This window comes from Lepus europaeus, chromosome 8 (genome assembly GCF_033115175.1).
Source record: "Lepus europaeus isolate LE1 chromosome 8, mLepTim1.pri, whole genome shotgun sequence".
Lineage (NCBI taxonomy): Eukaryota > Metazoa > Chordata > Mammalia > Lagomorpha > Leporidae > Lepus > Lepus europaeus.
The window spans coordinates 49,891,431-49,904,315 of NC_084834.1; the positions used below are offsets into that span (position 1 = coordinate 49,891,431).

At 43.0% G+C, this 12,885-nt stretch overlaps 1 protein-coding gene across 5 annotated transcripts in view; it reads right to left on the minus strand.

Annotated features, from left to right (window-relative positions):
• Positions 1-12,885, minus strand: part of ABHD18 (abhydrolase domain containing 18) — a 55,705-nt gene that overhangs the window by 22,490 nt on the left and 20,330 nt on the right. For 4 of the 5 annotated variants that reach the window (XM_062199648.1, XM_062199646.1, XM_062199647.1 and 1 more), the window contains exons 5-6: positions 925-1,003; positions 729-815 (exon numbers count right to left, since the gene is read on the minus strand). In XM_062199648.1, the coding sequence (XP_062055632.1) occupies positions 729-815; positions 925-1,003 (166 nt within the window). Of the gene's footprint in view, positions 1-728; positions 816-924; positions 1,004-12,885 lie in introns of those variants that run through there. The other variant, XM_062199651.1, reaches the window with a different exon arrangement.

A 12,885-nucleotide genomic window follows, 5' to 3' on the forward strand; every position in this document is an offset into this window, starting at 1 on the left:
CAAGTGTTTGGGCGCCTGCACCCTCGTGGGAGACCAGGAGGAGGCACCTGGCTCCTGGCATCGGATCAGCATAGTTCCGGCTGTAGCACCCATTTGGGGGGTGAACCAACGAAAGGAACACCTTTCTCTCACTTTAACTCTACCTCTCAAATAAATAACTAAAATCTTAAAAAAAAAAAAAAAAGAAAATACAACTTATCTTCATTAAACAACATTAGTATAATCCTTATGTTAGCTTTTAAAAGGCATGAAATAATCTTTCTTTCTTTTTTTTCTTTGACAGGCAGAGTGGACAGTGAGAGAGAGAGACAGAGAGAAAGGTCTTCCTTTTTCCATTGGTTCATCCCCAAATGGCCGCTGCGGCCGGCGTGCCGCACTGATCTGAAACTAGGAGCCAGGTGCAGGGCCCACACACTTGGGCCATCCTCCACTGCACTCCCGGGCCACAGCAGAGAGCCGGACTGGAAGAGGAGCAACCGGGACAGAATCCGGCACCCCAACTGGGACTAGAACCCGGGGTGCTGGCGCCACAGGCAGAGGATTCAGCCTATTGAGCCACGGTGCTGGCTGAAATAATCTTTCATTTTATTCTTGCTCAAGTATTTTCTGAACAAATGACTAAATTTAAATAGTCTGGAAAAGTTGGTTACTATCTATCACTCCTTTTGATGATTGAATATATAAATAGATAGACCAGAGAAAAGAGTCTTTAGGTATCACCAAAGGATATAATAAGGGTTTTCTAACAACAAAGAAGCCATTCGTGCTTCTTTAATCATAGGGCGGGCCATTAGTGTTCGTCGCCTCCAGTAATGCTAAGAAAAAAAAAATGACACACAGAAAGAATATAATAACCACATCTGTTAAAGAGAATATGGCAACAAAATGTGGAGAGACTAAGGTATTATAATAATAAAATCTCACATGATCTCCTGTTCCAGCAAGATGGATGCAGACAGGTCTATATTTGCTGTTCCATTCTTTAGGCACAATAAATTGGAACCTGTTTAAAAAAAGAAAGCACAAACCAGTGAAATTCTCTCTCTCTTCCTTCTCTTTTTAAAAATATTTATTTAGTTATAAGTCAGAATTACAGAGGGAGAGGGGAGAGAGACAGAGAGATCTTCCAACCTCTGGTTCATTTCCCAAATGGCCACAATGGCTGGGGCTGGGTCAGGCCAAAGCCAGGAGGTTTTTCCAGGTACAGGGGCCCAATTACTTGGGCCATCCTCTGTTGCTTTTCCAAGCACATTAGCAGAGAGCTGGATCAGAAGTGGAGCAGCCAGGACTCAAACCAGTACCCATATGGGATGCCAGTGCTACAGATGGCAGCTTAATCCGCTGCGCCACAGTGTCAGACCTATGAAATTGTCTTTAAAAGGCGTTTATGAGACTTTCAATTCATAAAAAAAAAACTGAGAAAAGTTCTTTCAAAATATTAACATTTAAATTTATAATTGACTAATGTTTGTCTAAGCAATAAAGATATTCTAAATTTGTTTACTGACAGGGTATTAAAACAGTAAATTTATTGTAATTATTCTTTACCTAGTTCATTATAAAAATTTTATAAATGCATAATGAACTTTCTTATTTTCTGGAGACATCAACACATCAAAGTGTCATGTTTTAAAGCTCCTGATATATACATATATATGTATATATTTATAAATACATCTATATATATATACACACACATATATATACATATATATAAAATGGGTCTTAAAATGATTAAGTCTTTAGATACGGCTCTGCCTTTTTCTCTTTGCAGGAGAAACGCTTAGCTGTACAAGCTATTGATTTTTGTTTAATTTTTAAAAATTTACTGGAGGTAAGGGCTGGCGCTGTAGCTCAGCAGGTTAAAGCCCTTGCCTGAAGCGCCGGCATCCCATATGGGTGTCGGTTCTAGTCCCGGCTACTCCTCTTCTGATCCAGCTCTCTGCTATGGCCTGGGAAAGCAGTAGAAGATGGCCCAAGTCCTTGGGCCCCTGCACCCACGTGGGAGACCGGGAAGAAGCTCCTGGTTCCTGGCTCTGGATTGGCACAGCTCTGGCCGTTGCGGCCATCTGGGGAGTGAACCATCGGATGGAAGACCTCTCTGTCTCTACCCCTCTCTAACTCTTTCAAATAAAGAAAATAATTTACTGGAGGCGGCACTGTGGTGTACCGGGTAAAGCTGCCACCTGCAGTGACGACATCCCATATGGGCACCAGTCCAAGTCTTGGCTGCTCCACTTCTGATCCAGCTCTCTGCTGTGGCCTGTCCTTGGGCTACTACACCTATGTGGGAAACCTGGAAGAAGCTCAACTTCTGGCTTTGGATCAGCCCAGCTCCAGCCATTGTTGACATTTAGGGAGTGAACCAGAGGATGGAAGAATTCTCTCTCTCTCTCTGCCTCTCTGTAACTCTGCCTCTCAAATAAATAAATAAATCTCCAATTTTACCATGAGAATAGCACGGAGTGGGGATTCCATCCTTCTGAGCTCCCAGTTTATTATAAAGTAAATTAGGTATCCCACCCTTCTTATGGCTCTTTGCTTTATCATGAGCAAGCCAGACAGGGTAAAAAAATTATAATATAAATATAAATCAGGTCTTTTGATAGGTTTGTCCGTTCCTTGGACTGACTGTCAGTTTCTTCCCCAAGATTGTGCTTAAAAACCCCATTACTCCCAGGCCTTCGGGTTTTGCCTCTCTTGGAGTCCCCCTCCATGCCACCCTAGATGAGGTCTCCGACTAAAATAAATCTTGCTTTTAAATCTCTCTGTCCCCTTGGGAATTCTTCCATGTGAGAGAAAGAACTGGGGTAATATTTTTTTGTGCTGCCATTTCACCTGTAACATCATGATCATAATTACCAATGTTAATGGACACTTTGCTTCATTTTGTATTCTTAGCACTGAGCTTGCTTTCAGGTATACTAAAGATTGGAGGGCAATGAAAATTTTTAAAAAATTTTAGTAAAAATCTAGAAATCTCTGATACTTTATTTTTAAAAATTTATTTGAAAGGTAGAATTAGAGAGAGAGAGAGAGGGAGACAGTGAAAGAGAGAGTGTACTCTTCCACCTGCTGGTTCACTCCCCAAATGGATGCAATTGCTAGGACTGGGCCAGGCTGAAGCCAGGAGCTTGGAACTCTATCCAGGTTTCCCATGTGGGTGGCAGGGGTACTTCCACTGCTCTCCCAGGCACATTACCATGGAACTGGATCAGAAGTGGAGCAGCTGGACTTGAATCAGAGTTCATAACCCACTGTGTCAATTAGTAGTTCTCTGCTACTATTTGTATGTGCTTTCCTTTTGTTCTGTGGCAATGCATGTAATGAGTTCATTATGGGAGAATAGCTTTACGTAAACAGGAATCTTTCATTTGGGACTAACTGATCATGAATCTTGTAGAGGCTTGTTAATCAATCTGCTCAGTTTTTCCCAGTGTTCCACGATGAATGGGTAGGCACCATGTGAGCAACCATGCTCACATGACTTGGCCAGAAGTAGGCCAAATCTGGGCAATGAGATCTTATTTTTTTAAAAAGATTTATTTATTTTACTTGAAAGTCACAGTTACAGAGAGAAGGAGAGGCAGAGAAAGAAAGAGAGGAGAGAGAAGGGGGGAGGGAGGGAGAGGGAGAGGGAGAGGGAGAGAGAGAGAGAGAGAGAGAGAGAGAATGTCTTCCATCTGCTGGTTCACTCCCTAGATGGCCGCAACAGCCGGGGCTGTGACAATCTGAAGCCAGGAGCCAGGAGCTTCTTCTTGGTCTCCCACGTGGGTGCAGAGGCCCAAAGACGTGGGCCATCTTTCACTGCTCTCCCATGTCAAAGCAGAGAGTTGGATTGGAAGTGGAGCAGCCGGGTCTCGAAGATCTGATGTTTTAGTAACTTGGTGTTGGAAAAGTCTAGTTGGATGCTATTGAGCTTCTGGGTATGGTGATTCTGTGGGGCTGTGGTAGCTAGGTTTTGTCACTTGCATGAGGAAGTTAGACTACTCATGACACTGACATGGGACATAAAACAGAGATAAGAGAACAGGAAACAAAAGGGAGAGATAAGGGAAATTATCTCTTGGGATTTTGATGACTTCTCATTACCTACTTCAAAAACCTCTTGAGGTAGAAAAGGTAAACATGTTGCCTGAGGCAGTTTCCATGCTTTCTTTTTTTTTTCTTCCTTTAGTGCAGTGGTGACAAAAACAAAAACATTTAAAAGATTAATAAGCTAGAAATCAGATTTTGGCTGTGGTGCAGTGGGTTAAGCCCTGCCTGTAACACTCAGATCCCATATTGGAGTGCTGGTTCCAGTCTTGGCTAGTTGCTTCCAATCCAACTTCCTGATAATGCAGCCTGGGAGGCAGCAAATGATGGCTCAAGTGCTTGGGTCCCTGCCACTCACGTGGCAGTCCCAGTTGCAGTTCAGGCTTCTGGTTTGGGGCTGGCCCAGCCCCAGCCATTGCGGCCATCTTGGGGAGTGAATCAGTAGATGGAAGATATCATTACTCTCTGTTACTCTGCCTTTCAAGCAGATGTAGGCAATTTTTTATAAATCAGCTTATGATAGCATAAATGGGGAGAAAAGGACAAATGGACTTAATCTTGTCAAACTTTAAGGCACCTTTCTTTTCATATTTTAAATAAAAAAACCAGATATTGTGAATTACCTGTGACTAGTCTAGTGAATAATGTTTGTAAAAGAATTTTAGGAGCCTAATGAAAGGGATGACTTGGAATGACAGACCTTACACCCAGCTAAGGAGGAAGCCTCCATCCAATCATGTTACACCCTGGATTGTCAGCATAATTATCAACAGACTAGATTTTTTTCTTCTTAATCTGCCCCTGTAGCTACCTTTTCCTCTTTTTTTTTTTTTTTTTTTTTTTGGTTAATTTTATTTATTTGAAAGGCAGAGTTAGAGAGAAAGGGGGAGAGACAGACAGATCTTTCAGCTGCTGGTCCACTTTCTTTTTTTTTTTTTCTTTTTTTTTTTGACAGGCAGAGTGGATAGAAAAGTCTTCCTTTTGCCATTGGTTCAGTGGCCGCCGCGGTAGGCGCGCTGCGGCCGGCGCACCGCGCTGATCCGATGGCAGGAGCCAGGTGCTTCTCCTGGTCTCCCATGGGGTGCAGGGCCCAAGCACTTGGGCCATCCTCCACTGCACTCCCTGGCCACAGCAGAGAGCTGGCCTGGAAGAGGGGCAACCGGGACAGGATCGGTGCCCTGACCAGGACTAGAACACAGTGTGCCTGCGCTGTAAGGCGGAGGATTAGCCTAGTGAGCTGCAGCGCCGGCCTGGTCCACTTTCTAAATGGCCACAACATCCAGCGCTTGGCCAGGCCAAAGTCAAGTAGCCAGGATTTTCTTCCCGTCTCCCACACAGGTACACAGGCCCAAGTACACTTGGGCCATCTTCATCTGCTTTCTCAGGTGCATTAGTAGGGAGCTGGAGCTCAAGTGGAACAAGCCAGGACTTGAACTGGTACCCATATAGAATATAAGCATTGCAGGCTTAACACTGCCAAACACTGGCTCCCCTCTTTCCCTTTAATAATCTTTGCTGGCTTATTTGGCAGAAAGAGCACATTTTGAATCAAGAGATCTCTTTTTCCTCAAGACTGCCGGTTTCTTGAAATAAACTCTTGCCTCTTACCAAGGGCCTGATTATTTTTTGAGTAATATTTTGGATATGTATACCTTTCAGTAACAGAGTTAAACACTGGTTTACTGAACAAACCTTAGTTATAGTTTAAAGGCTTCCAATTCAAGAGAGAGTACAGCAGCTGAGGACAGACATAGGAGATGGCTGCAGCAGGGGCAGAAGCTATTTTGGTCCTCATGATAGCCAAAGGAAACTCTAAACTGTGAAGTAAACAGAGTGGCCCAAATCAAGGTAACTAAATGAAGGGCTTATTTACACATGGCATGGGGTTAGCCTCAGATTTACACTAGGACTATTCTTCAAAGAAATTGAACAACCTGCCTGTTCCAGAACAGAATCTTCTCATTCTGGCACTGGGGAAAGGAAGGCAGCTTTCCATACATCTCTTAGGCACTAGGAACCCAAGTTAACATAATCATTTAGGTAAATAAAACTTCACATATTGAGGAAACCCAAGTCAATCATCTATATTAAGCAGTTGAAGTCTCCATTCATAAAACTATTGAACAACTAAGGATCTCACAGTTAAAGAAAAAAAGGTTGGGGGTGGGGTAAATGCTGGGTGTTAGTAAAATGGTGTACTCTTTTCTATGAAGAGATCTACACCTCGACACCATCCCAGGCTCTAGCCCCAGCCCCCCATGGCTAGAAGCTAGGTGACTCCACCCCCATCCTAAAGGAATTCACTTCTCCTACTTCCCTGCCCGCCCTCCAGCAAAGTTTTAAGAGGACCTGTACCTAAACACGTATCTCTCTCACTCTCTCTCTTGTTCTTATGCTTTCCTCTCTATCTTTTCCTTCTTCGCCCCTTGTCTCAGGTCTGTCGGGTTTCCCCACCAATAAACCCTCTGCCTTACTCTGGTGTTTGGTGTGTTTTGTGGCGGTCTTACACTGGGCAAATAGAAGTACTGACCTTGGAAGAAACAGATAAGCCCCCCCCCCCCCCAAAGGCTTAAAAATATCTCTTATGGTGATAGTTGCACCATTAGTAAAGTTACTAAGAATAACATAAATGAGTAGATTTTTACATAGAAAATGTACTTCAAAAATTGTTTAAAAATTAAAACATACACAGGGGGCTGGTGTTGTGGCATAGTAGGTTAAGCATCTGCCTGTGGCACCACCTTCCCATATGGGTGCCGGTTCTAATTCAGCTCTCTGCTTATGGCCTGGAAAAGCAGTGGAAGATGGCCCAAGTGCTTGTGCCCTTCCACTCATGCGGGAGACCTGGAAGAAGCTCCTGGCTCCTGACTTCAGATTGGCCTAGCTCCAGCTGTTGCAGACATTCAGGGAGTGAACCAGCAGATGGGAGACCTTTCTCTCTGTCTCTCAAGTAAATAAGTGAATCTTAAAAAAAAAAAAATACACAAATTCTTGAAAAAAATGGAAAGCATTTGAATTCATTAACAATAATATATTTGTAAGAAAAAAAAAGGTAAATCGGAGAACAAAAAGGTCTTGGAAAAATATGCAAGTGTGAGGAGTTAGGCCAATAGGCAGTCAAGTCTGGTCTCTGTTGGTATGAGAAAAGGGGCAGAGTCCCTTTCAGAGTGGAAAAAATTCTTGCCTTTCCACAGAAGCTGCCCTCATCAAGGGAAGTGTGGATCCCATCTCTCTCTGAGTTTCTAGTTTTTTAAGAATACCAAGACAAGTACATATCCCACTCACCTGATGAGTATCTAGTTTTATCAAGAGACAAGCAAGACAAAATTATTGTTGTTTTTCAAGAGCAGGCTAGACAGGATTACAATTAGGACCCTGTGATGGGTTTTGTCCCTGCCCTCTGGTTGACTGCTAGCTGTTATTCTGCTACCTCTACTGTGCATGAAAGACCCCATCCTGGCAAGTTTCCTCTCCTGTAACCCTCTCCTTGACTGCTGTGGCTTAAATAAATCTTGCTTTGCTCACTGTCTGGTCCAAGTGGAAATCCTATATGAGACAAGAACTGAGATCACCTTCATCCTTCTTGTAAAAATAGTAAGCCATTTACATTCTACTTATCCTGTTGATTCTAACTTTTAGCTTTCCTACAGTCTGGCAGTGTGGCAAGGTGGGTTGAGCCAGCATCTGCAAGGCCAGCATCCCATATGGGTGCAGGTTCAAGTCCCAGCTGCTCCACTTGTGATCCAGCTTACTGCTGATGTGCCTTGGAAGGCATTGGAGAATAGCACAAGTGTTTTGGACCCTACACTTACATGGGGACCTGAATGAAGCTTCTGTCTCCTGGCTTTGGCCTGGCACAGCTCTGGCTATTGTGGCTATGTGGGGATTAAACCAGGCGATGGAAGATCTCTCTGTAACTCTGCATTTAAAATAAACTAAACTAAATATTTAAAACAATTTTTTTAAATAAATAAAATCCTGGGGCCAGCATTGTAGCTTAGTGGGTTAAGCTGTTGTTCAAAGTGCCAGCATCCTGGTTTGAGTCCTGGTTGCCCTGCTTCTGATTCAGCTCCCTACTAATGTACCTGGGAAAGCAGCAGGAGATGACCCAAATTTGGGGGTCCCAGGACCCAGAGGAAACTTCTGATTCCTGGTTTTGGCTTGGTCCAGCCCTGGCTGTTGCAACCATTTGGGGAGCAAATCAGCAGATGGAAGATCTATCTCTCCCTCTAGTAAAATAAATTTAAAAAATAAATCAGTATGAATACTTTTAATATTATCACTGTTTTGTTTTGAAATAGTTTAAAAATCCTGGTTTTTTTTTCCACATCACTAACATGGGAAAGTTTTTTTTTTTCTTTTCTTTTCTTTTTTTTTTTTTTAACAGGCAGAGTGGACAGAGAGAAAGGTCTTCCTTTACCATAGGTTCACCCTCCAATGGCCTCTGCAGCCGGCGCACCACGCTGATCTGAAGGCAGGAACCAGGTGCTTCCTACTGGTCTCCCATGCGGGTGCAGGGCCCAAGCACTGGGGCCATCCTCCACAGCAGAGAGCTGGACTGGAAGAGGGCAACCAGGACAGAATCCAGCGCCCCAACTGGGACTAGAACCTGGGGTGCCGGCGCCGCAGGCAGAGGATTAGCCTATTGAGCCGTGGCGCCAGCCAGGAACCTCTTTCATTTTAAGCCACAATGGGAACTAAGCCATCAGAAGGCTACTTCCCAATGTAACCATTACATTCATCTTTTTAAACATATGTATTTAAATCGGTCTGCATAATGAATTTCAATTTTCAGTAATCAAGAAGTCAGTGAGCAGCTGTATTAATCGCCTCCATAGCTGCATAATTGCTCTGCTTTTGGATTCTAGACTCTGAAAGTCCAATATACCAAATATACCATCCTAGTGCTAATCAAAAGAAAGAATGCAAACGTTCCCAAGTGTCATGCTGACAAACGGTATTAAATTACAGAATAATTTATATAATTTAAAATAAAACATTTCTGGGTAACTAAAATAAGGCCTAACATAAAGGAGACCAAGTCAAAGAAAAAATTTAAAAGAGGTAAGTGGAAGTCAGATAAAGTAAAGGTGGAACAGAAAGTAGAGTGAGATGAGAGCTAACAGAAGAAATGAATAAGGGGCTGGCACTGTGGCTTAGCGAGTAAAGCAGCCACCTGTGGCCGGCATCCTATATGCGGGCTGCTCCACTTCCAATCTAGCTCTCTGCTGTGGTCTGGGAAAGCAGTGGAAGATGGCCCAGGCCCTTGGGCCCCTGCACCCACGTGGGAGACCTGGAAGAAGCTCCTGGCTCCTGGCTTCAGATTGGCGCAGCTCTGGCCATTTTGGCCAACTGGGGAGTGAACCAGTGGATGGAAGACCTCTCTCCCTCTGTGTAACTCCGACTTTCAAATAAAATAATATTACAAAAAAAAAAAAAAAAAAAAGGAGTGAGTAAGTTTTTCTGAGGCAACAGAACAAAAAATGCAATGGTTACATAAATTACCCATTTACCCACTGCTGCCGTGGAAGGGTCACTGTTACCTTAATTACTTGTTGCTCCTGACAAGGTGGAAAGCAGCACCTTTCAAAAGATATATAGGGTACTCAGTTTTTTCAGGCTAGCAGAGGGAGAAGCAGACTGAAGGAGTCTGAGATACAAGGAAACTCTAAATTCAACCACATGGGATGAGTGAGTATTGGTTCTTCTTTTCCTTTCAAAGAACTCTTTTAACTGATTCTGCCTAGTCTTTTGCAATTTAAGCCTTTATTTTTTTTTTAATTAATTTATTTATTTGAAAGTCAGAGTTACACAGAGAGGAGAGGCAGACAGAGAGAGAGAGAGAGAGAGATGAGAGAGGTTGCTTTCTACTCTTGTTCCTCTACTAGTACCTTCTTTCAACTTCAGTTTTTTTATTCTTGTCTACATATTTCCATTAAACTTTAATTCAGAATAGAGAAACTAAGTACCACACACTTACACTACCAAAGTTCAGGGAGTTGAATGAGTTTTTGCTGATAGCATTTCTTTCTTTCTTATGTTAGACACAGGGAAATGGCAGTACGTCCAAATAATTTTTTTTAATCTTTTTCTTTTTTTGACAAGCAGAGTTAGTGAGAGAGAGAGAGACAGAGAGAAAGGTCTTCCTTTTTCCGTTGGTTCACCCCCCCAAGTGGCCACGTGCTGCGCAGATCCGAAGCCAGGAGCCAGGTGCTTCCTCCTGGTCTCCCATGCGGGTGCAGGGCCCAAGCACTTGGGCCATCCTCCACTGCCTTCTCGGGCCATAGCAGAGAGCTGGACTGGAAGAGGAGCAACCGGGACAGAATCCGGTGCCCCGACCGGGACTAGAACCCGGGGTGCCGGTGCCACAGGCGGAGGATTAGCCTATTGAGCCGCGGCGCCAGCCCCTCCAAATAATTTTTAATACCCAGAAAACTTTCACAAAATTTAGCTTTTTCCCTTTTTAATATGAGAACTACTGAATGCTGCATTAAGAGAGTGAGAATGACTTTTAAAACACTGGAAAAAAATACTAATATAATCATTAAAATAAGCAAAGTATAACATCATACTGTTCCTGTTTATAATAAAGGATTTATTAATTTAGTTACATTTTTATATTTAAATCATATTATATAGATACTTATTGCTATTGAAACCATCAGAATAAAGTAGTGAAAACTGTTTTTCCTGCTTAAGGTTATTTTATTGATACTTACTTAAAATGTTATTAAATTTTATTTTATTTTAAATTTTATGTTTAAAAATCATTTAAGTCCATCAATTTAGGAATACTGCTCTGTCCATTCTCCAATATACTAGAATTATTTTAAAAATAAGAGAGGTCTGGCCGGCGCCGCAGCTCACTAGGCTAATCCTCCGCCTTGCGGTGCCGGCACACCAGGTTCTAGTCCCGGTCGGGGCGCCGGATTCTGTCCTGGTTGCCCCTCTTCCAGGCCAGCTCTCTGCTGTGGCCAGGGAGTGCAGTGGAGGATGGCCCAAGTGCTTGGGCCCTGCACCCCATGGGAGACCAGGAGAAGCACCTGGCTCCTGCTATCGGATCAGCGCAGTGCGCCGGCCGCAGCGCGCCAGCCGCGGCGGCCATTGGAGGGTGAACCAACGGCAAAGGAAGACCTTTCTCTCTGTCTCTCTCTCACTGTCCACTCTGCCTGTCAAAAAAAAAAAAAAGAGAGAGAGAGGTCTGTCATAAGCATAAAATAACTATGGATTATTTGCATCTTGTTATTTTAAGTGGTTTTGTTTCTTTTGTATAATTTTGAATGTAGAATAAAAGTAACACTCTTGAAAACAATGCTAAAAGTAAGGATAGCTGGCTATATTAACTATACAAATATAACTTGTATACATATATATATACATACATATTTCTAAAAGTGAAGTAAAATTTCATAAAAATCAGGAGTATTTTTCTTGAAAGTATTCATAATTTAAAATTAGTGCTTTATCCTAATTTTTGAAAAATGTAAAGCCAATCACATAAAATTTACTTTTGACATCTGACACTGAAAAAAATGGGGTTCTCACAGAACACTTGTATAAACTATCCTGGCAAGAATATTAGTATTTTCCTAGGAGACAACCATTAAATGTGTCTTAATTTTTACTGGAATTCAATCTTTGGTAAACCTGAATTTTAGGGCTGGCGCCGTGGCTTAACAGGCTAATCCTCCGCCTTGCGGCGCAGGCACACTGGGTTCTAGTCCCGGTCAGGGCACCGATATTGTCCCGGTTGCCCCTCTTCCAGTCCAGCTCTCTGCTGTGGCCAGGGAGTGCAGTGGAGGATGGCCCAAGTGCTTGGGCCCTGCACCCCATGGGAGACCAGGAGAAGCACCTGGCTCCTGCCTTCGGATCAGCGCGGTGCGCTGGCCGCAGCGTGCCAACAGCGGCGGCCACTGGAGGGTGAACCAATGGCAAAAGGAAGACCTTTCTCTCTGTCTCCCTCTACTGTCCACTCTGCCTGTCCAAAAAAAAAAATATATTAAACCTGAATTCTAAATCTTGCCATGTTAGCATCCAATTATTTAAAGTTACTCAAATTAATGTTATGTCAAAAATGTCATACTCCATTTGAAATTTTGATCTAAATATATTTCCAATATAGAATGCCTATAAGTCAAATAACAATTCACGAGTTATTTCACAATACATAGGGAAATCCACATTCTGTATTCAGTACACTCTGTCCTTACAGATGGATATTAAACAAAATTTGCAAAAAATTAATTAAAAGGAATGCTTGAGTTTCCTCATTGTTTGATATATTTTTCTCTACTTCTCCAGTTTTCTTTACTTCAGTAAAAGAAACTATCTAAAGAAAAAATCATGAATAATGGATCAAATGACAACACAAAAAACGCCTCTGGTGGTGGATTAATCTAATCACATAATTATTAACACTTTTTCACTACTTATATGGCCACATGACTAAAACTTCAAAATCTGTGCAAATCTTAAAAATCAATAAATTGTTTAGAAACTTTTTTTTTTTTTTTTTAAACAGGCAGAGTGGATAGTGAGAAAGAGAGAGACAGAGAGAAAGGTCTTCCTTTTTGCCACTGGTTCACCCTCCAATGGCCGCTACGGCCGGCGCATCGCGCTGATCCGAAGCCAGGAGCCAGGTGCTTCTCCTGGTCTCCCATGCGGGTGCAGGGCCCAAGCACTTGGGCCATCCTCCACTGCCTTCCTGGGCCATAGCAGAGAGCTGGCCTGGAAGAGGGGCAACCGGGATAGAATCCAGTGCCCCGACCGGGACTAGAACCCAGTGTGCCGGCGCCGCAAGGCGGAGGATTAGCCTGTTAAGCCATGGCGCCGGCCTGTTTAGCAACTTAC